Source organism: Vipera ursinii, assembly GCF_947247035.1.
Source record: "Vipera ursinii genome assembly, chromosome: 3".
Taxonomy (NCBI): domain Eukaryota; kingdom Metazoa; phylum Chordata; class Lepidosauria; order Squamata; family Viperidae; genus Vipera; species Vipera ursinii.
In genome coordinates this window covers 210,204,433-210,228,272 of record NC_139516.1, presented here as the reverse complement: position 1 = coordinate 210,228,272, position 23,840 = coordinate 210,204,433, and the positions used below count along the sequence as shown (strand labels likewise).

The following is a 23,840-nucleotide window of genomic DNA, read 5'->3' as shown; positions in this document are numbered from 1 at the left end:
ATTATTATTAATTAGAAGAGGCAGTCAAGCTATTTTCCAAAATGCCCAAAGGCAGGACAAGAAGCAACGGATGGAAACGAATCAAGGAGAGAAGCAACCTGGAACTAAGGAGAAACTTCCTGACAGTTAGAACAATCAACCGGTGGAACAGAAGCAGTGAATTTTCCAACACTGGAAATTTTTAAGAAGAGACTGTCCGAAATGGTATAGGGTTTCCTGCGTGAGCAGGGGGTTGGACTAGATGACCTCCAAGGTCCCTTCCAACTTTATATTATTATTATTATTATATTATTATTATTATTATTATTATTATTATTATTATCATTATCATTATTATTATTATTATTATTATTATTTATTACAATTCAGTGAGCATAATCAGTCCTTTGATCCTTCATGAGACACTAAAGCAAGATGTCTTTGATACCGATCAATGGAGGTCATGGTTGAACCCAACCTTGTTGTGTTGTCTGCTCCAAAAGCTGTTGTTACATGAAAATGTAATGTCTGTCACTTGGGGGGGTCATGCTGGACTCATGGTTACTATCGGAAGGGCAGTTGGAAGCTGTGGCCAAGGGGTCTTCACCCCGTTTTGGTCAACATGTTAACCCCAACCCATCTGGACATGGTGACTCTCATTCCTGTCCTTGTTGTCACAGGGTAGATTACTGCAATGTATGGCAAGTGGCACCATCCTTGAAGATTGACCTGAAACTTTTAAGTATGAGATAGTAGAGGAAGAGGAAGAGAGAGAGGAAGCATTAAATGTGGAAATAAAAGATACTTTGGTTATTAAATTTAAGATTTTAAGATAGTGAAAATTATCAGAAAATCAGATTATTATATTGCATTACTAGCTTGTCGATGTAGATGGTAAGAGGTGTATCCTGGACATCAAACTTTGGGAGGAATTGTGATAAAGGAGTTGGGGGTCATTTAAAATTTGGAAATGATAGTTATTAAACATTAAATTTAAATATTAATGGAAAATTAAAAATGAGAAAAAATGATTAGGTCAATCGTTGATCGTCTAAAAGATTGAAAGCTAAAGCAACTAAGACATATCTAAACGAAAAATTACTGATAAATGCTAGAGTTATTTTCCATATGATTGATAGAACAAGAATTGCATTAGTTTAAATATGAGACAGTAGATAGTAAAGGAGAAAGAGGGGGAATGGTGATTGTAATAATTTGAGATCTGTACTAATGATATCTATGTGTAATAGAATTATTGTACTCAGCCGCCACATTGCTTTGCAAACATTTAAATGTAATATTAGAAAATCAATAAAAATATTTTTTAAAAAAGATTGATCAGAAACTAGAATTGGAGCCGGCTGGAGCTACTTGCATGCCAAGAGGCCACAACTGTTACAGCTACCTGGCATCTATGTTGTGGGTGTTGTATTACATGAGATTTCCAGGCACAATTCCAAGTATTAATTTAACCTTTCAAGCCCTGCATGGCTTCGCTCTTAGATATTAGATCTTAGATATTGGATACGACTTTCGTCTAGTGAAAAGAAAGATTAGGAGGGACCCAATAGCAGTCTTCCAGTATTTGAGGAGCTGCCACAAAGAAGAGGGGTGTGTGGCTGGGGGTGTCAACTTATTTTCCAAAGCACCTGAAGGCAAGACAAGAAATAATGGATGGAAACTAATCAAGGAGAGAAGCAACCTGGAAAAGCTTCCTAACAGAGAGAACAATTAACCAGTGGAACAGCTTGCCACCAGAAGTTGTAGGTGGTCCATTCAAGGGGATTTTTTAACAAGAGATTGGACAGCCATTTATCTGAGTTGGTATAGGGTCTCCTGCATGAGCAGGGGGCTGGACTAGATGACCTCCAAAGTCCCTTCCAACTCTTGTTATTCTCTTATTATCCCAATTTTACCCCTTTTTGAGCCAAAGGGATTATTCATTTGAGGGTCAGGGATAGCAAAGGCCAAATTTCTCTAAGTTCACCGAAAAAACAAAAGCTAAAAAAAAATAAAATCCCAGTTGCAGGAATTGGGTATGGCTACTCTACAGAAAAGAAGGATTAGGGGTGACATGATAGCAGCATTTCAATATCTCAGGGGCAGCCCCAAAGAAGAGGGAGTCAAGCTATTCTCCAAAGCTCCTGTGGGCAGGACAAGAAGCAACGGATGGAAACTAATCAAGCAACCTGGAACTAAGGAGAAATTTCCTATCAGTGAGGACAATTAAACAGTGGAACCACCTGCCTCCAGAAGCGGTGAATGCTCCAGCACTGGAAGCTTTTAAGAAGAGACTAGACAGCCATTTGTCTGAAATGGTATAAGGTTTCCTGCCTGAGCAGGGGTTTGGACTAGATGACCTCCAAGGTCCCTTCCAACTCTGTTCTATTTTCTGTTTTCAGATCCGGACAAGGTTAGCACTGGCTGCCACCTGATGGATCGCAAACTCTTGGGAGACAAAGTTGAATCCATATCCACTTGTCCACTTACCGTCATGGTTCCGACAGACAGAGACGAATAAAGCAGAACTCCGAGGCTTGCGAATCCCTCAAAGAACATGTTTATTGGTTACGAAGTATCGGCACAGTCAAGAGTGAAACCAAGTCTGGATACACATGTAACAATTTCCCAATGCAAAGTTAAAAATCCCACTCATAAAACGGTGCAAGCAATTCACGTTCCCCAATGCAATCATTTGGCAGGCTCGGGAGCAACAGACGACCTTGGTTCCCACGGGACAAAAGATTATTATGACTAGCAAAGCATCTGGGCAGTGTTGTGATTCAGTGTCAGCCTGTGCTCCCAGCAGCTGAGTCCGAGGAATCTGAGGAGGAGGAGGAGGAGGGGTTTGGAGAGCCTTCGATGTCAGAGGAAGGCTCTGATGCACTGCAGGACTCTCAGCCTGGCCCTTCCAGTCGTGTTCCTCATGAGGCTCAGCTGTGTGAGGGGTCGGACTCAGAGGAGTCACAGCTGAATCTGTTCAGAGACGCTAGAAGTAGAAGGCAATCCAGCAGAGCAGAGAAAATCAATGAGGCAACTCAGTGAGAGGAGGGGAAGGCAGTGAGAAGCCAGGCCTTGGGACAAATAATAAAAGGGGAAGGTGTGGGCGGGGCTGGTTGCTGAAGGCAATCGTTCAGAGACATTCTAAGGGAATCCTGGTCTGTTCTTGCTAATCTGTTTGACTCTTGTTTGTTGACTCTTCTTGGATGTTTTGAATCATTTATTGAAGAAAATACTCTGCTGCTTTTTTTGTTTGAAAGACTTTATCATTTTGGAACTGTACATAAATTTGGGTTGGGTTTTTTCCCCCCAGCCTATTAATCTGTCAAAAGGAAAAAGGGGTTGTCCCTGACACACAAACAGGGCCGGTCATAGGCTGGAACAGAACAGCTTTTGCCCCCTCCCTCTTTTCTATGTGGCAAACCAGAAGGTGCAGGAAAATGGCTGCAGCTGTGCTCAGCTGCAGCGCTGACACTTACGATGAATGTCGGGGGCTTCTGCCGTTTCAAAGAAATCTTCCTCATGGTCAATTTCGGAATATTTGCTGAGGGAACGTTTGTGGGCCAGCGAGAGAACCTCCTGCAGGATATCCATCTTCCTTAAGATTTTGCACAAACTATGGATCCTCATGGCCTCCTCATGCTTGATAATGGCTTTCTTGAGGTGAGCCTTCCCTGTAAAAACACAACACATGTCCGCATTGGAGAACTAGAACCCACAGCCCCAACACCAGCCTTGTGTGTTGGCCACTGGTTGATAACACCTGGAATACTACATCTAGTTTTGGTCACCACACTACAAACAAAAAACCAGATGTTGAGACTTTGGGAAAAAAGTACAAAGAAGAGCAACTAAGACGATCCAAGGCCTATGAAGAACAGTTGCAGGATTTGGGGATGGCCAGTCTAGAGAAAAGAAGAACCAGGGGGGGACATAATAGCAATATTCCAGGATTTGAGGGGCTGCCCCAAAGAAGAGGGGGTCAAATTATTCTCCAAAGCACCTGAGGGCAGGAGAAGAAACAACGGATGGAAACTGACCAAGGAGAGAAGCAACCTGGAACTAAGGAGAAACTTCCTGACAGTGAGGACAATTAACCAGTGGAACGCCTTTGCCTTCAGAAGCTGTGAGTGCTCCAACACTGGAGGTTTATAAGAAGAGACTGGACAGCCATTTGTCTGAAATGGTATAGGTTCTCCTCCTTGAGCAGGGGGATGGACTAGAAGACCTCCAAGGTCCCTTCCAGCTCTATTCTGATTCTGATCCGTCTCATAAAGACCTCGATGGACTAGAAACCTCAAACCTGCCCCATCGGTCAACACAACGGAGAGACTGGCCTAGTGAAATTAACCTCTAAATTTCACCAGTGGGCTAAAAAAATAACGGTATTCTTACCTTAAATTTAAATAGAATCACGTGAGTAGAGGGCACCCACTTAATTTGAAAAAACAAACAAACAAAAATGGTAGTAGTTCTACAAGAAGCTCTACAATTCACACTGACAAAAAATTGTTGACTCTTACGGAAGCAAGTCTACATTCTTCCCAGAAGCGGGTTGGGAATGTTGGCACTTCCAGAATCCGCGACAAACAAAACTGTCACAATCCAAAGTTCTGGCGGTTGGCTAGGAGACAAGAGGTCTAAATCAGGGGTTCCTCAACCTTGGCAACCTTTAAGACTTGTGGACTTCAACTCCCAGAATTCCTCAGCCGGCTGAGGAATTCTGGGAGTTGAAGTCCACAAGTCTTAAAGGTTGCCAAGGTTCAGGACCCCTGGTTTAAAATAATAGAAGAACAGAAGAACAGAGTTGGAAGGGCCTTTGAAGTTTGACGACTGTCAGTACATGTCAAGTGCTGGGATTTTGATCATGTGACCCTGGGGATGTGGTGAGGGTCGTAAGTTGTACGTGGCCTTTTCCAGTGACATGGTAATTTTAAACGGTCACTGAACGAGCAGTTGAGGATCACGGAACATGACTTGCAATCAAGGCCGCGTCCCTGCTCTTGTTTGACATCTTGAGCTCATTCCAGCACCCAGGAAGATTTTTTTTTTGGGGGGGGAAGGGAAGGTGTCACTCACCCAGTCGCCGGCGAGCTTCCTGGTCTTGCAAAAGGAAGGAAGGAGCCGGTCCTTCCGGCGTGGAGACGTGAAACTGGAGGAATGCTTTTTCATGCTCGGGAAAACGGACCTCCGACGTGGCTGCAGAAATAGAGGAAGTTGGATTGAAAGAAGGGATGGACCTTTCTTGGTTTAGTCCAGGGGTGGGGAACGAGCCCCCCCCCCGTTTATGACTTGTGGACTTCAACTCCCAGAATTCCTGAGCCAGCAAGATGGATTAAAACAGGGGTGGGGAAGTAGGCTACCCCTTTATGACTTGTGGACTTCAAATCCCGGAGGTCTATGGAGCTTCTCCATCATCCGGCTCGTAGTTATCCCAAAGATGCTTCTTCACGAGGCAACTGGACTTACCTGTTTGTCTTTGAAGAGGTTTCCCTTCTCATCCAAGAAGCTTCTTCAGCTCTGGCTGGATGGTGGGGGAATGGAAGGATTTATACTCCTTGCAGACGGCTGGTCATTTGCATCCTTTTAGAGGGTCGTTGAGGCCACTTGGAGGTTTATGGAAGCCCACATTTTGGACACAGAGGACCGCTGGTTTGAAAGAGGGGTCAAAGAGGCCATCTGTCTCCCAACTGAACAGCCCTCCCTCAACAGAGGGGGAGGGATATGACATCCTCTATCTCCAGTCTACAACACGGTCCTTTCAGCGGTTTCATGAAGGCTCCACACCCATTTTCACCACTCAGGTGACCCTGAGGACACAGGTAAACCTCCCAGCGGCCTCAACGGCTCTCTAATAGGATGCAAATGACCAGCAGTCTGCAAGGAGTGTAAATCCTTCCACGCCCCACCATCCAGCCAGAGCCGAAGAAGCTTCTTGGATGGGAAGCGAAACGTGTTCAAAGAAAAACAAGGAAGTCCAGTTGCATCCTGAAAAAAGCACCTTTGGGATATAAATCCCAGAATTTCTGAGCCAGTAATGCTGGCTCAGGATTTCTGGGAGTTGAAGTCCACGAGTGATGAAGGGGCCATAGTACCCTCATGCTGGCTCAGGAATTCTGGGAGTTGAAGTCCATGAGTCATGAAGGGGCCATAGTTCCTCCATGCTGACTCAGGAATTCTGGGAGTTGAAGTCCACGAGTCATCAAGGGGCCATAGTACCCCCATGCTGACTCAGGAATTCTGGGAGTTGAAGTCCATGAGTCATGAAGGGGCCATAGTTCCCCCATGCTGGCTCAGGAATTCTGGGAGTTGAAGTCCACGAGTTATGAAGGAGCCATAGTTTCCCTCATGCTGGCTGAGGAATTCTGGGAGTTGAAGTCCACAAGTCATGAAGGGGCCATGGTTCCCCCCTGCTGGCTGAGGAATTCTGGGAGTTGAAGTCTGCAAGTTGTGAAGGGGCCATAGTTCCTTGACCAGCGTAGAAGCCAACCAAAGCAATATGAAATCTCTTCTTTCAGACCAGGAATGGTTGGAATGGGGTGAAAGGATCACGGATCCTGTTGCCTTAGCGATCTCTAGGACCCGGCTGGACAACTGTGGCCTGCGGACTTCAACTCCCAGAATTCTCTGCCTCAGGTATTCAGGGAGTTGAAGTCCAGAAGTCATCAAGGGTCCGTAATTCTCCACCTCTGGCTTAGACGCTCAGGAATAACATCTCTGAGGGGAAGGGGGAGGGGTCCGGAAAATGAGGGGGGGTACCCCCAACTTTCCTTTAAAAACTTCAGGAGAGGGATAAAGCAAGGTAATGCAGCTCTCCTAGCAAATTCAGAGCAGGCCGCTCCAAACAAAGGTTGCCAGCGAGGAAGGAAGCTGTGCAAATTCTAAGTAAAAAAAAAATCTGTTTAAAACATGCTCAACTTGTCTGACCGCCTCGGACTGATCAGATCCTGAACATGATGGGAAGAGAGAGATCCAGCATCTCCAGGATGAAATCTCGCCTTATCCTCGTTTGCCAGCTAAAGCCTCACTGGTTTAGCGAAGGATGACGTTTAGGATCACGGCCTAAGCAACGGAGGCAGGGGAGGAGCTATTTACAAAGCCATCGGGGAACTTGAGTAGAGCTGATATTTCATTAAAGGGTGGTGAACATCTGGATGCGTTCCCCCCCCCCCCCCACACACACACTTCCAAGAGCAACAGATTTATCTTCCGAAGGAAAGATACACCAGGTTTCAGAAGCGAAGCCTTGGCTGACCCACTCAAGTCGCTTCCTAAATGTTGCTTCTAAATCCTCTAAGAGGGAGGGAGGGAGGAAGGGAAGGAAGGAAGGAAGGAAGGAAGGAAGGAAGGAAGGAAGGAAGGAAGGAAGGAAGGAAGGAAGGGAGGGAGGAAAGAAAGATAAGGGAGGGAAGGAGGGAAGAAGAAAGGAGGGAGGAAGGGAGGAAGGAAGGAAGGAAGGTGAGGAGAAGGGAAGGAGAAAGGGAAGAAGGAAAAAAGGGGAAGAAAAATGAGAAAGGGAAGGAGGAAGGAAAAAGGAAGAGGAGAAGGGAAGGGGAAAAGGAGGGAAGGAGGATGAGGAGGGGAAGGGAAGGAGGAAGGCAGGCAGGAAGATGAGAAGGAGAAGGGAAGGAGGAAAGAAAAGGGAGGGAGGGAGAAAGGAAGGAAGGAGGGAGGGAGGGAGGATGGAAAGAAGGAAGAAAAAGGGAGGGAAGAGAGAGGGAGGGAGGGAGGGAGGGAGGAAGGAAGGAAAGAAGGAAAGGAGGAAAAAAGAGGCTTCACCATATCAAGCGGACGCCCTACAGCTCAGATCTATTTTCTCCTTATGTAAGTCTCCTCCACCACCTCCTCCTCCTCCTCCTCCTCCTCCTCCTCCGACGGTTCTTTGTGGGAACAAGAGAAGCTCTTGGCAACTTACTCACCCGGGCAGTCACAAAGTGCCACCGCGGCGTAATAGTGGGAGAGGGCCTTGAAGTGTTCGGCTTTGACGTGCACCATGGAGGTCCAGGAGAACGGCACGTAGTCTTTGACCTGGGGCTGGTCCATGGTCTGGTGCACCAAGGAGTAGACCTCTTCCACCTGGGGAGGCAAAGTGGGAGGGGGGCGAGGTGACGACGGGAAGCCCAAGGAGGCCAGAAAGAGGACACCGTCCCTTGAGGGCCACCAGAAGCACATCTGGCTTGGCTTCCGTGGCCGGTGCAGGCCCTGCAATGGTGGTGAAGATCTGCAGCTGGGGTGAAGGAGGCGGGTGAAGGTTGGGTCACCTCGGGTGAGGGTCGCTGGGAGGTGAAGTGATGGCTGGGGAAGGGGGGTTTGTGTGGGTTGGCACTCCACCAACAATTCCATCCACAGACCCATCGACCTACAACCAGCCTACGAACCCCACAGAATTCAAATCAACCACACAGCCAAGCAGTGACAGCAGCGACCTCAACCATCCCGCACAATCCACCACTCCCACCAGCACTTCGCCTGCCAAGGACCCTCCCCCGACGTGACCTCCCCATCACAAGACCCATCACCTCACCTGATGTGACCCACACCTGACCCATCAGTAGACCCTCACCTGACATGACCCTCACCTGACCCATCACAAGACACATCACTAGACCTTCACCTGTGACCCACACCTGACCCATCAGTAGACCCTCACCTGACGTGACCCTCACCTGACCCATCACTAGACTTTCACCTGTGACCCACACCTGACCCATCAGTAGACCCTCACCTGATGTGATCCATCACAAAACCCTCACCTGACGTGACCCACACCTGACCCATCAGTAGACCCTCACCTGAAGTGTCACACAGCTGACCCAACACTAGACCCATCACAAGACCCTCACCTGATGTGATCCACCACAAAACCCTCACCTGACATGACCCACGCCTGACCCATCAGTAGACCCTCACCTGATGTGATCCATCACAAAACCTTCACCTGACGTGACCCACACCTGACCCATCACAAGACCTTCAACTGAGATCCTCACCTGACCCATCACTAGACCCTCACCTGACGTGACCCATCACTAGACCCTCACCTGACGTGACCCTCACCTGACCCATCACTAGACCTTCACCTGTGACCCACACCTGACCCATCACTAGACCCTCACCTGACCTGACCCATCACTAGACCCTCACCTGACCTGACCCATCACCTGACCCTCACCTGACATGACCTCCCCACCACCAGACTTACCCACCATCACTCGACAGCCCTGATCAGCAGGAGAAGACCAACCCTGACCTCCGCTGAAGAGCTTTCCTAGCCCGTTCAAGGAAATGTTCACAAACCTGCCCACCGGCTCGGACAGTGGACCTCCACCCTCCCTCCGCAGGGTCCCCTCTGGCGGGACCCCGCCGTCTCCGCCCCACCCGGCACCCCCTGGCGCCCCGATGCCCTACCCGGGATGCCTCCTGGGCCAACTGCAGGCAGGTGAGGAAGTCCCTCTGGGCTCCGAGCAGTAGGACCTTCTCGAAGACGCACTCCTGCACCTGGGCGACCATCAGCCAGACCAGCATGTTGAGGGAGGGGCTGCTCATGTCGAGGCTGGGGGCGTTGGAGAAGTTCTCCTTCAGGTAGTTGAAGGCGCCTGCAAAGGGAGCGAAGGGGTAGGCCCGAGATCAAGCACGGGGAAGTCCTCGACTTACAGCCGCCACTGGAGCCCCACATTTCCTTCGCTTAAGCGAGGCAGCTCTTTAAGGGAGTATTGCCCCATCTTTAGGGCTTTTCTGGCCGCAGTTGTTAAGGGAGACCGCTTCGGCGCTTCAGTTTGCAACCTGGTGGTTGAGTGGCTTCCCCACCGAAGGCTGCAAAAGGGGGTCACATGACCCCCTCCACCCCCGGGACGCTGAAACCGTCGTAAACACGAGCCCGTCGCCAAGTGTCTGAATGGGGCTGCGGCAATGGTCGTTAAGTGTGGGGGGAAAAAAAACAACGGTTGTGAGTTGCATTTTTCAGAGCTGTTGTAACTTTGAAGAGTCACTGAATGAACGGTCGTAAGTCAAGGACTGCCTGGAATGGCCCCAACTCTAGCCCTATCGAAGCAACAGTCAAATACTATTGCACTCAATAGGATTTAGTGTAGAGTAGCCGTGCAAAGGATTGCTGTCAAGTTGCTATCTTGCTCAGAAGGAGAAGCCCCTCTTCCAAGAAACAGGCAGGAACCGCAAGAAAAACCAACCCCTTGTATTCTCACAGACCCGAGTCAATGTCCAAGGAGAACAAACCCAGTCCGCAGAAACTCCATCCTCAACACGAACGGCTGCCTTCGGCAACCAGCATCTCCCACACCTTCCCTTTTACTATTCAGCCCAGGCGTGGATTCCCAATGCCTTCTCCTTTGCCTTTGGAGCCGCCCCATTGCATCCCTCTGTCCTGCTCGCTTCTCTTGCCGGTGCTTTCGTGCATCCTGGATATTTCCCAGCTGTGCTTCATCACGGTTCAACTCAGGCTTCCAGCACAGCCGTGTTTCAGCCTGAGCGCGAGTAGAGGGGCCAGGCTCCTCGTCCGACTGTAAGTCTCGGAGCTCCTCAGAGCCTTCCTCTGACACTGATGTCACTCCAGGCCCCTCCTCCTCCTCCTCCTCCTCCTCAGACTCAGCTACCGGGTCCGCTGGCTGGCCAGGAATCACACCACTAATCCCCCCTCCCCCAAATAGAAATGCGAGAAAGGCGCCGTACCAGAGGCCTTCTGGAAGGCTTCGATGGCGCGGTCCACCCCCTGCAGAGTGCTGCGGTCCTGGCGGGCTGCGATCTGAGTGTGCAGAGCGCCGATGTTGAAAAGCACGCTTCCTTTCTCGAAAGCCAGGGCCCGCTGGTGGGAAGGCACCCCGGTCAGCGAATCGTACCTGGAAAGGGTTAGAGCAGAGCGGTAAGACCACACGGCGCTGGGGAGATGACAAGGGGGCTCCTGGGCTCCAGAGGGTCTGATCGGCTTCCCGCTAGATCGCCGTTTAGGGAAAGGGTCTAATAAAAGAATATTTGTAGTTGGGGGTTTGAACTGGGTGGGTCACAGGTGCTCACTGAGCTGGGTGGTTTCCTTGCAGACGTTTTGTGACCCAGCTAGGGAACATCATCAGTGCTAAAGGGAGGTGGGTTTGCAGGGAAGAGGAGGAGGAGGAGGAGGAAGAGGAGGAGGACTGTGGGGTCCTTGGTACTCTCTGAGCTGAGTGGTTTTCTTGCTGACGTTTCCTTACCTAAACTAGGTAACATCATCAGTGCTAGAAGGAAATGGGGTTTGCATAGTTGAGAAGGAGAGAGGGAGGAGGAGGAGGAGGAGGACGACGACGACGACGATGACGACTATGGGATGCTTGGTGCTCTCCAAACTTGGTTCTTTTCTTGCAGACATTTCATTACCCAACTAAGTAACATCATCAGTTCTAGAAGGGAGTGGGGTTTGTGGGGGGGAGGAGGAGTAGGAAGAGGAGGAAGAGGAGGACTGTGGGGTCCTTGGTCCTCTCTGAGCTTGGTTGTTTCCTTGCAGACGTTTCATGACCCAACTAGGCAACATCATCAGTGCTAGAAGGGAGTTGGGTGTGGGAGGAGAAGCCAGTGGGGTCCTTGGTGCTCTCTGAGTTTGGTGGGTTTCCTTGCAGATGTTTCATGACCCAACTAGGTAATACTATCATTGCTGGAAGGAGTAAACTCCTCTTTTTAGCACTGATGATGTTCCCTAGTCGGGTCATGAAACATCTGCAAGAAAACCATCCAGCTCAGAGAGCAGCAAGGACCCCACAGTTCTCCTCTTTCTCCTCCCCCTCCTCCTCCATTCCACAAAACCTACTCCCTTCTAGCACTGATGATGTTCCCTAGTTGGGTCATAAAATGTCTGCAAGAAAACCACCCAGCTCAGAGAGCACCAAGGACCTCCCCCAGTTCAACCCCGAGCTACAACCATCCTCTTCTGCTGACTCCCTACCCCAGCTTGAAAAGGCCCACTGACCAATGGAAGAAAAGTCCCAGGTTGTTATTGGGCGCGAAGAAGCGGTTCTCGAGGAAGTGGAGCTGGCTGTAATATTCCATCAGCAGTTCAAGTCCTGCCTTGTTCCGGCTGGGTGCTCGTACGGCCTGTTGGGGACACAAGACGGGAGAAAGCAAAGAGCCATGAACCACGCAGCGTTGGAAAGGGGCCCTGGAAGGGTCCTCTAGTCCAACCCCCTGCTGAACCAGGAGACCATTGCAGAACAACAGAATCATAAATTGATGTCGTTAAGTGACTTTTGCCCCCTTTTAAAGACTTTTCTCGTGAAGGGAAAGTCCCCGTTGTGCTCCCCTCCACCATCTCAGCATCCCGCGCCACAACCGCAGCCCCCCTGGCAGCCGCTGTCGTCCGAGCGCAGCTGTAGAGCGCCCTGCGCTGCCGCCGGGATGCGAGCAGCTAGAACATCCGGCTGAAGCGGCTGAGGCTCCATAAGTCCTGCGCAGCTGCCGATGGTCGTTTCCAGCCGCTTCACAGCTGATCGCTGTGAAGTCCCGTGAGGCCCGCGCGACCGCCGGCAGTTGTTCCTGGCCGCAGTTGTTCCTGGCCGCCTCCCAGCTGATCGAGCCGCACGACCGCCGGTAATCATCTCCGGCCGCCTCCCAGCTGTCCGTGCTGGCGCGGGCTCTCTGTGGCTGTCTGTAGCTGTCTCCGGCCGCCTCTCAGCTGTTGGTGCGGCCGCGGGTCCGGCGTTCGCCCGCCGGACAGCTGGTGGGCGCGGGCGCGGCTGGGTGTCCGGTGCTAAGCAGGTGCTGCCGGTTGTGCTCCCCTGGTCCCCTCTGTGGTGTCGAGCCTGTAGGGCTTGACACGCTGACTCTGCTCAGTCAAAAGGCTGCAAAAAGGGGCCTTCAGCGCCGTCGTAACTTTGGATGGTCGCTAAACGAACTGCTGTTAAGTCGAGGACTTACCTGTACACACAGACCAGACCCAAACTCCTCTTCCTCAAAGGTCACACCTACCTGGCGTAAATCCACAAGGGCTTTCAGCTCGTCCTTGTAGGAGTCTTCCTCTTCCTTGTAGTGGTCTTTAATCACAGCCTGGAGTTGTGGAGGAAATCAGACACTTTAGTCTGCCTTTTGCCTGAAATTCCCATCTTCAAGCTCACCTAAAGTCCTCCGAAACCAAGCCCCCTTCACAGGACAGGCAGTCCTCGGCTTACGACCACAATGGCGTCTCTGTCGTTAAGCCAGACTTACTTAACAACCGTGTTACTAGCTTTTTCTTTTGGTTTCTCCGAGTCCGGCTGGCAGGGTCGCCCCCGGGATGCTGCGACCGTCGTAAGTGTGAGCCAGTGGCAAAACATCTGAATTTTGTTCACGGGACCACGGCGATGCCGCGACGGCCGTATGTGTGAAAAACGGCTCCTCAATTCGCTTTTTTTCCAGTGCCGTCATAACTTGGAGCGGTCACTAAACAAGCTGCTGTAAGTCAGGGCCTACCTGTAAAACCGCTTCCCTCAATTCTATCAATCTCAAGTTTTAGGAAATTGGAAGTTTACCTTCAGAGGAGATGCCCAGTCCAGTTCCTTGGTCTCCTTCAACCCCAGTGGGATCATTGGGACGCTAACTGAGTCACTGGGAGAGAGAGAGAGAGAGGGAGAGAGAGAGAGAGAGAGAGAGAGAGAGAGAGAGAGGGAGAGAGAGAGAGAGAGAGAGAGGGAGAGAGGGAGAGAGAGGGAGAGAGAGAGAGAGAGAGAGAGAGAGAGAGAGAGAGAGAGACGGTCCAATTACAGGTGGTCCTCAACTTAAAATTGTCCATTTAGTGACTGAAATTTTAACAGTACTAAAAAAGTGGCTTACAAACATTTTTCACACGACTGTCACAACATTCCTAGAGTCGCGTGATCAAAACTCAGCCACTTGGCAACCGACTCATGTTTACAACGGTCACAGGGTCCCCAGGGTCACGCGATCCCCTCTTGCAACGGCCTCCAAAACAAGCCGAGTCACTGGGGAAGCCAGACTCACTTTACAACTGCGCTACTCACATAGCCACTGCAGTGATTCACTTAACAACCGAGGCAAGGTCGTAAAATGGGGCAAAGCTCAATGGACAACGGTCTTCTTTCTTGGACTCAATTCTGGTCGCAAAGCCTTCTGATTTGGCCCGACAGAAGGTTGCCAAAGGGGATCGCATGACCACCCCCCCACGAGACACTGTGACCGTCATACATAAGAGTCAGTGGCCAAGCAGCCGAATTCCGATCACGTGACCCTTGGGATGCCGCGACGGTCGTAAGGGTGAAAAAAAATGGTCCTGTCCCTTTTTTTCCAGGGCCGTCGTAACTTCGGACGGTCACTAAGCAAACGCAGTAAAACGAGGACTACCTGCCTTGCATTCCCGTCTCCCAAAGTCAGCATTCGGATTGCAGATAATTAAGGGCGACTCAGCCAATCCGGTCAATGTTCTCATTTGTTTGTCCCACAACAGGTTCTGACCTACGCCGGACTTCGTCACTGCATGAGTCAACCTGGGAAATGGGCCAGGGCTGTTTGAAGGTCAGGTGGTCTTTTGGGACAATTCCAGCCCTCTTTTCCCCTTCAAGGAAGCAGGTTTTTTCCAAGAGAACACAAAGCTGTTTGTCGACAATCACCTGCCTGAGATGGTATAGGCAACCTCGGCTCTTTTATGACTCATGGACTTCAACTCCCAGAATTCCTGGAATTCTGGGAGTTGAAGTCCATGAGTCATAAAAGAGCCGAGGTTGCCTATCCCTGGTATAGGGGCTGGACTAGAAGACCTCCAAGGTCCCTTCCAGCTTCTATTCTATTCTATTCTATTCTATTCTATTCTATTCTATTCTATTCTATTCTATTCTATTCTATTCTATTCTATTCTATTCTATTCTATTCTATTCTATTCTATTCTATTCTTTCCATATTCTATTCTATTCTATTCTATTCTATTCTATTCTATTCTATTCTATTCTATTCTATTCTATTCTATTCTATTCTATTCTATTCCATATTCCATTCCATTCTATTCCATTCCATATTTTCTATCCTATCCTATCCTATTCTTATTTCCATTCCATATTCTATTCTTATTTCCATTCCATATTCTATTCTTATTTCCATTCCATATTCTATTCTATTCTATTCTATTCTATTCTATTCTATTCTATTCTATTCTATTCTATTCTATTCTATTCTATTCTATTCTATTCTATTCTATTCTATTCTATTTCATATTCCATTCTATTCCATTCCATATTTTCTATCCTATCCTATTCTTATTTCCATTCCATATTCTATTCCATTCCATTCCATTCCATTCCATATTTTCTATTCTATTCTATTCTATTCTATTCTATTCTATTCTATTCTATTCTATTCTATTCTATTCTATTCTATTCTATTCTATTCTATTCTATTCTATTCTATTCTAATTATTCTACTCTATTCTACTCTACTCTATTCTAATTCTAATTCTAATTCTAAATTTTGTTCTTTTCTGGTCTGTTCTATTCCATTCCTATTCCATTCCATATTTTCTATCCTATCCTATCCTATCCTATCCTATCCTATCCTATCCTATCCTATCCTATCCTATTCTTATTTCCATTCCATATTCTATTCTATTCTATTCTATTCTGTTCTGTTCTGTTCTGTTCTGTTCCTGTTCCTACTCCTACTTCTATTTCTATTTCCATTCCATATCCTATCCTATCCTATCCTATTGATTGCATGGGAAGGAAGGAAGGAACAGGTAATCCTTGACTTATGACCGCAATTGACATATGACTGTTCCTCACACTTACGACCGCTACAGCAACTCCAAGGCCATTTGATCAAAATCCAGCTGGGTCATATACGGCTGCAGTCTGGCTAAGGGAGTCTTCTCCCAATTTACGAGTCACTGCAGGTGTTAAGTTACTAACCTGGTTGTTCAGTGAATCTGACTTCCCCGTTGACTTTGCTGGTCAGAATTGCTAAGTGAGTTTTGCCCCGTTTTACGACCTTTTCCCCCGCAGTTGTTAAGTGGATCGTTGCCATTGTAAAGTTAGTTTCCACAGTTGTATAGTGAATCCGGTTTTCCCGCATTGACTTTGCTGGTCAGAAGGTCGCCAAAGGGGATTACGTGACCCTGGGACACGGCAGCGGTCGTAAGTGCGAGTCAGTTGGAAACTGGCTGAATTTTGATCGCGTGACTGCGGGAAGACTGCCACGGTCATAAGTGTGAAAAACGCCCCCAAGGTCACTTTTTTCAGTACCGTTGTTAACTTCAGATGGTCACTAAACAAACGATTGTAATTCGAGGACTAGCTGTAATGTACTGAATTGCTTGTAAAGGTAGTCCTCAACTTAGCGCCGGTTGCTTAGTAACGGTTTGAAGCTACAATGGATCTCCCTGAGGATACTTCAACCAGTTTCAATGGCTGAATCCCTTCCTTCATGTTGGGCGCACGGCAACTGGCCGACATTGATGGCCTGTTTGCAGTGTCCTGCATTCACATGACCTTGTTTTAAGACACCCTGGCCAAAAAACCTGGCATTTTCCATCTTCAGCAACAAAAGTGTCCCATTGGTTTGCTTAATGATCCTGGTGTTCATTAACCACAGCCACAAAAAGAGCTTGCAAGATAAGATCAGGTTAGTCACACAAATGACCTTCTTTTATGACCGGCTCCCGTTATGGCTGTAAGTCGGGGACCACCTGTAGAAGGTCTAAGATTCCATTCCAGAGGTCTCCAGTTAAAAGGAGAAGAAACAGGATGTGGGAATTGGTCAAGGTATTGATCTGGCAGCCAACCAGGTTATGTAGTGTGGGATGTAAGATGTAATGCAGGGGTCTTCAAACGTGGCCCTTTGATGACTTGTGAACTTCAACTCCCAGAATTCCTCAGCCAGGCAGTCATCAAAGGGCCAGGTTTGAGGACCCCTGATGTAATGTAATGATGAGACTGATTCAGCAGGGTCTGTGTCTCTTTAAGAGCCTTTGTATAAACAGAAGGCTCTGCTGATGTGTTCTCTCTCTTGTCCGTTTCCTGCTGTAACTGTGGTTTGTTGGATCCTGCTGTATTAGCACGTGTATACATATTGTTCCTGGTGTATGATACTATAGCTAGCGTAAGATAAACCATCATTGAATATAGGCCACTGTTTACTGGGTTTACTCCTGGCTTATCTCACGCAATAAGTCTGTGCGTGCTCCGACCGGATTTTTTGATGTAGCAGAGGGCAACTTCATTTCCCTTTTCCCTGATGGTCCACTTCCGGAACTTTTCCCTCCCCAAACAGACAGCTAGGTTTAGGTTTAGGTTTATTAAATTTATATGCCGCCCTTCTCCCTGAGGACTCAGGGCGGCTCACAACAATAAAAAGTTAAAAGACATAAATACAAAAATTAAAAGAGGATTAAACAATATGAGAAATAAGAACAGTTTAAACCAATAAAAAACCAAATTTAAAAACTATGATCAGTCCAGGCCCGCTTGTTGGAATGACCAGGTCTTTAGGTCACGGCGGAAGGACCGAAGGTCAGGGGCCATCCGCAGCTCCGGGGGCAGTTCGTTCCAGAGGGTCGGTGCGCCCATAGAGAAGGCTCTCCCCCTGGGGGTCGCCAGCCGGCATTGCCTGGCTGACGGCACCCTGAAGAGGCCGACTCTGTGGGAGCGGACCGGGCGATGGGAGGTTGATATTGGCAGCAGGTGGTCATGCAAGTACCCCGGGCCTAAGCCATGCAGGGATTTAAAGGTGATTATCAGCACCTTGAATCGCACCCGGAGGGCAACCGGAAGCCAATGCAGCTCGCGCAGGAGTGGTGTAACATGGGAGTATTGAGATACTCCCATAAGCACCCGCGCGGCTGCATTTTGCACCAGTTGAAGCCTCCGGGCGCACTTCAAGGGCAGCCCCATGTAGAGAGCATTGCAGTAATCCAGGCGAGAGGTGACAAGGGCATGGGTGACCGTGCATAGGGCATCTCGGTCCAAAAAGGGGCGCAACTGGCATACCAGGCAAACCTGTGTAAAAGCCCCCCCCCCCGGTCACGGCAGTTAGATGATCTTCCAAATTAAGCCGTGAATCCAGGAGGACACCCAAGTTGCAGGCCCTTTCTGAGGGGGGCAATAGCTCCCCCCCATCAGAAGAGATGGAACCTGTCGACAGTAAGAGATGCCGGTATCCACAGCCACTCGGTCTTGGAGGGGTTCAGCCTGAGCCTGTTCCTTCCCATCCAGACCCGCACCGCCTCCAGCTGCCAATCATCTCTAACCTGTCATTCTGGTAGACTTCCATGCAGCTGTTCAGTTCTTCCAGTTCCTCCTTGAGCAGCTGCAGGTTCGAGTTGACGTAGCTGAGCTCCAAAGCGACCGTCTCTTTGACTTTGTGGTTGCGGGTGGCCCTGAGACCAAAAAGGACAAGAGGAGGGGGAAAAAATGACTTACACCACTTCTCTACAGCCAGTCCTCGACTTACGACGGTTCGCTCAGTGACGTTCAAAGTCACAACGGCACTGGAAAAAGTGACGTAGGAAATGTTTTTTTTCAAAGTCACGACCTTTGCAGCATCCCCGTGATCACGTGATCAAAATTCAGATGCTGGGCAACTGACTCGTACTTATGACGGTTTGCAGTGTCCCGGGGTTCTTGTGATCCCCTTTTGCGACCTCCTGACGGGCAATGTCCACGGGGAAGCCGGATTCATTTAGCAACGGGGTGGCTAACTTATCCACGGCAGCAATTCACTTAGCAACTGAGGCCAGAAAGGTCGTAAAATGGGGTAAACTTTCGCTTGAGCAATCCCTTGCTTAATGAATGAAAATTGGGGCTCCGTTGAGGTCGCAAGCTGGCGACTCCCTGGCTGCATTAGAGAGATCTTGTGTTTTTCTTAATAAGAACCCTACGATGCAATCTAAGTTGGAGAGAGTGACTTAGGGAGCCCTCGACGTACGATGGTTCGTTTAGTGACCATCCAAAGTTACAACAGCAGTGAAAACAGTATGTGTGTGTGTGTGTGTGTGTGTGTGTGTGTGTGTGTGTGTGTGTAAATTACTAACAAAGAATTAAGGGAGACTGAGATGCATTTCTGACTCTTTAGTCTTCATCAGTCAGACATACCCTTCTGAGATTCGAACCTGGGCTGATTGCACATTAGGCAGTGTATTTACCTCTTTGAGCCTATATGAACTGTCCGGTTTGACTACAGCCTGTTCGATGGCCTTCAAGATAGGCTGAAAACAGGAAATAAAGATTTGCCCCATGTTTGGGGCCTAGCAAGGTAATCTAAATAGTTAACATTTGACACACACACACACACATATATACACACACACACACACATCACACATACACACTGTATAGAGTATATATATATAACTGCCTAATGTGTAATCAGCCCAGGTTCGAATCTCAGAAGGGTGTGGCTGACTGATGAGAACAAATGAGTTTGAAATGGCCATATCAGTCTCCCTTTAATTCTTTGTTAGCCAGACATGTCAAACACAAGGCCCGGGGGCCAGATCCGGCCCGCGAAGTGGTTTCATGTGGCCCCCGGAGCCATCCTGGAAACAGTGAGGGAACGGCCCCCACCACCTTGGCCCTAGCCCAGAGACCCTCCTTCTGCCAGAGACCCTCAGATCTGCCCCACTCCTGCCCAGGCCCCCATAGGCACCCTTGATGCAAACGATGTAGAGCTGGCCATGCCCACCCAGTAGGCCATACGCACTCTAGCCACGCCCACCCAGTAGGCCACGCCCACCCTGGCCATACCCACCCGGCCTCCCAAGGGCAACCACAATGCTGATGCGGCCCTCAATGAAATTGAGTTTGACACCCCTGTTGTTAGCAATCCAAAAAAATTTACACAAATACTGTATGAGCTGCCACTGCTGCGGCTACTGCCTATACATGGCCTTGGGTTAGGTTGAAACAGGCAATAAGATTTGTCCCGTGTTTGGGGCCTAGCAAGGTATTTTAAAATACTTAACAAATACTTAACACATATCTCCCTTGCCTCTCAGCTAACAAAGCGAGAAAGAGCCCGTGGCTTAGAGGTAAAACAACTGCCTAATGTGTAATCAGCCCAGGTTCGAATCTCAGAAGGGTGTGGCTGACTGATGAGAACAAATGAGTTTGAAATGGCCATATCAGTCTCCCTTTAATTCTTTGTTAGCAATCAAAAAAAAATTACATACTGTATATAGAGAGCGGAAAGGGACCTTGGAGGTCTTCTAGTCCAGCCTTGCTCAGGCAGGAAACCCTAGACTATTTCTTAAAAACCTCCAGTGATGGAGCATCCACAACTTCTGGTGGCAAGCAGTTCCACTGGTTAATTGTCCGCACTGTCAGGAAGTTTCTCCTTAATTCCAGCTTGCTTCTCTCTTTGACTACTTTCCAACCATTGTTTCTTGTCCTGCCTTCTGGTGCTTTGGAGAATAGTTTGACCCCCTTTGGGGCAACCCCTCAAATACTGGAACGCTGCATGTCTCCCCTTTAGACTAGCCAAACCCAAGTCCCGCAGCCGTTCTTCGTATGTTATAGTCTCCAGGCCTTGGATCATCTTCGTTTCTCCTCTCTGCACTTTTTCCAATATCACCATCTTTTTTGTCACGTGCAAAATTTGTCACGGAATCATTTTTTGTAGCGCAAGGACTTATAAAAAAATCTCCTTGCACTCCCCACGGTCCTCTGATCAAAATTTGGGTGCTTGGCAACTGGCATCGTGTCCACCACGGTTGCAGCGTCCCAGGATCACGTGATTTCCCCAATCGGCAACTTTCCCAGCTGGCTTCTGATAAGGAAAGTGGGGGGGGGGAAAGCTAAAAGACTGTGTGATCCACTTTAACAACCGCAGAGGCTGGCTCTTTCCAGTTCTAGACCAATGAACTACTTGCATTTCTCCCCCCCCCCCAATCTCTACCCCTGGGAGCTTTTAAGGGCTCATTAAAGGAAGGATGAGACAACCTCCTCTAGCACCAGTGACGCATCCCACCTGATACAATCTCGGCAACCTTGTTTGGACAGCTGTGGGGCTGGGAAACTGACAAGCCACAACACAGGAGCGCCCCAGCCCGGTGGGGAGGCACCCTAGAAAGTGGAATTGCTAACGCTCAGCATTTCCGTTCAGGCTGAGCCAAAGGAATCTGAGCAACCAAACAGATTTATTTATTGATTTATTTTTATAACATTTATATCCGCCCTTCTCCGAAGACTCAGGGCGGCTTACATTAAAGGCCGGGAGACTTAAAAAAACAAGTGAACGAGGGTTGCAGGATTTGGGTATGGCCAGCCTAGAGAAAAGAAGGAGGGGGGGGCAGGATAGCAGTATTCCCGCATTTGAGGAGGGGCTCAACCTCTTCTCCAAAGCACACGAAGGCAGGACAAGAAGCAACAGATGGAAACTCAACCAAGGAGAGAAGCAACCTGGAATTAAGGAGAAACTTCGTGGCAGTGAGGACAATTAACCAGTGGAACAGCTTGCCACCAGAAGTTGTGGGTGCTCCAACAGTGGAGGCTTTTTAAGAAGAGACTGGACAGCCATTTGTTCTGAACTGGAATAGGGTCTCTTGCCTGAGCAGGGGGTTGGACTAGAAGACCTCCAAGGTCCCTTCCACCTCTATTCTGGCTGATGGGTGGATTGTGACCGAGATAAAACGCTGTTGACATGTTACAAAATTATGGCTGGAGGTCCAAGAAAGAAACTTTGCGTTCTCCTTGGGTGCCCTCCCAAACTTGGTTCTCTCCAAGTATGCTGGAAGACAGGTAGTTCTTGACTTATCACCGGAGTTCAGATCAGAATTGCTGCTGCAAAGCAAGGTGGCGGCGAAGTGGCCGTTTCATGTCCTTTTTTGCCCTGCTGGTTAAATGAATCACTGCAGTTGTTTAATAACAACAACAACAGCAGCAATAATAGTTTGAAGGGACCTTGGAGGTCATCTAGTCCAACCCCCTGTTCAGGCAGGAGACCCTTGCAGAATAATAGTGTGGGAAGGGACCTTGGAGGTCATCTAGTCCAACCCCCTGCTCAGGCAGGAAGCAATATGCCACTTCAGACAAATGGCAGTCCAGTCTTTTCTTAAAAACTTCCAGTGTCGGAGCATTCACCACTTCTGGAGGCAGGTGGTTCCACTGGTTAATTGTTCTAACTGTCAGGAAATTTCTCCTTAGTTCTAGGTTGATTCTCTCCTTGATGAGTTTCCATCCGTTGCTTCTTGTCCTGCCTTCAGGTGCTTGGGAGAATAGCTGGACTACCTCTTCTTTGGGGCAGCCCCTGAGATATTGGAAGACTGCTATCATGTCCCCACTCATCCTTCTCTTCATTAAACTACACATACCCAATTCCAGCAGCCGTTCCTTGTATGTTTTAGCCTCCAGTCCCCTGATCATCTTTGTTGCTCTTCTCTGCACTCTTTCTAGAGTCTCAACATCTTTTTTACATCGTGGTGACCAAAACTGGATGCCGTATTCCAAGGTAGTATATAGCAATAGCAATACTTCAAGTGACCTTGATCCTATCCCTGTTAATGCAGCCTAGCACTGTCTTGGCTTTTTTGGCAGCTGCAGCACACGGCTGGCTCCTATTTAACGGTCAGAAATTGCACTGGTTGAGAATTTAGCACAATGGTGACGAATATTGAAAAAGCCTTCAATGAAGACATTTATATAAACGGGGTGGTGGTTTTTTTAGTGCATAGATCTCTCCAAAATGGACATTTTGAATGTTTTAAACCAACATCTCCCTCCTTTGGAGGAGGTGGGCGTGTAGGCAGTTGTGCGCATTGCTGTGCATCTACAAATGTTTTTCTTCCCTCCCTTTTCTTAGATTCTGAACACCAAGCAGCCACAAAATGCTGAGCATCAGACAGAAGAGGGTGTGTGTGTGGGGGTCCCCAGCTGGCCCTTTAATCCAAACTTTGCCTACCACCTGCCCCAAAGTTGCAGCTTTGGGTTTTTCACTCTTCACGCAAGCAAAACAATCCCTGTTTACGTCTTCTGGTGACTCGTCTGATGGTTGCGAATCGCATCATTCGCAATCGCCTTTATGATGCTAATTTAGCCCACACAGACCTGAACAGATTCTCTGCACCGGTTCGCATCCTCATCTCTTTGTTGATCTGCTGGTTGATTCTTGCACGGCGGTGTTGCAGCTTGGTGCGTTGCGTCTGGCCCAAGGAATCAGAACCCTGCCAAAAAAAAGAAAAAGAAATTAACAACAACAACAACAATAAGGATAACAATGTCCCTGAAGGACAGATAGATTCAAAGCTAACATGGCTGAGATAAGGGGTGCTGAAGAAAGAAAGTGAAGGCTTCGTTTTGGCTGCCCAATTCCATGAAAGCAAAAATTCAAAATGTCAGTAACAACAGCAACGCTCACTTACACGATGAGAAAGCCGAAACAGTGGATCACTTTATCAGTGGCTGCAGCAAAAAAAAAAAAAAATCTCACAAACCGATTATCTACAACGTCATGATCAAGCTGCCAAAACCACAGCTCGCTCTGCTGGTGCAACTATTGCTTCTTAGCTTGCCAATAAACTTGGGGGAGAGGATGGGGAATTGGAATGCAGGCTACAAAGATAAAGAAGGCAGACCGTGAGAATCAAGGACGATTCACCAGGTGCCTGACCCGACTCGGAGACATCGGCCCCCACCGCCTTGGCCCTGGCCCAGAGACCCTCCTTCTGCCAGAGACCCTCAGATCTGTCCCACTCCAGCCCAGGCCCCCATAGGCACCCTTGATGCAAACGATGGAGAGCTGGCCACGCCCACCCAGTAGGCCATACGCACTCTAGCCACGCCCACCCAGTAGGCCACGCCCACCCTGGCCATACCCACCCGCCCCCCTGAGGGCAGCCGCAATGCTGATGTGGCCCTCAATGAAATTGAGTTTGACACCCCTGGTATAGGTGGTCCCTTGCTCAGCAGTGAGAG

General features: G+C 48.7%; 1 protein-coding gene across 1 annotated transcript in view; it reads right to left on the bottom strand.

Annotated features, from left to right (window-relative positions):
• Positions 1–23,550, bottom strand: part of RHPN1 (rhophilin Rho GTPase binding protein 1) — a gene marked incomplete at its 5' end in the record, with an annotated part of 30,668 nt that extends 7,118 nt beyond the window's left edge. Inside the window, 11 exons of the mRNA XM_083358206.1 lie at positions 3,459–3,653; positions 5,059–5,178; positions 7,899–8,055; positions 9,388–9,575; positions 10,666–10,832; positions 11,930–12,054; positions 12,925–13,002; positions 13,464–13,539; positions 18,182–18,310; positions 22,974–23,089; positions 23,536–23,550. Coding sequence (XP_083214332.1) covers positions 3,459–3,653; positions 5,059–5,178; positions 7,899–8,055; positions 9,388–9,575; positions 10,666–10,832; positions 11,930–12,054; positions 12,925–13,002; positions 13,464–13,539; positions 18,182–18,310; positions 22,974–23,089; positions 23,536–23,550 — 1,366 coding nt within the window. The remainder of the gene's footprint in view (positions 1–3,458; positions 3,654–5,058; positions 5,179–7,898; positions 8,056–9,387; positions 9,576–10,665; positions 10,833–11,929; positions 12,055–12,924; positions 13,003–13,463; positions 13,540–18,181; positions 18,311–22,973; positions 23,090–23,535) is intronic.
• Positions 23,551–23,840: the final 290 nt, after the last annotated feature.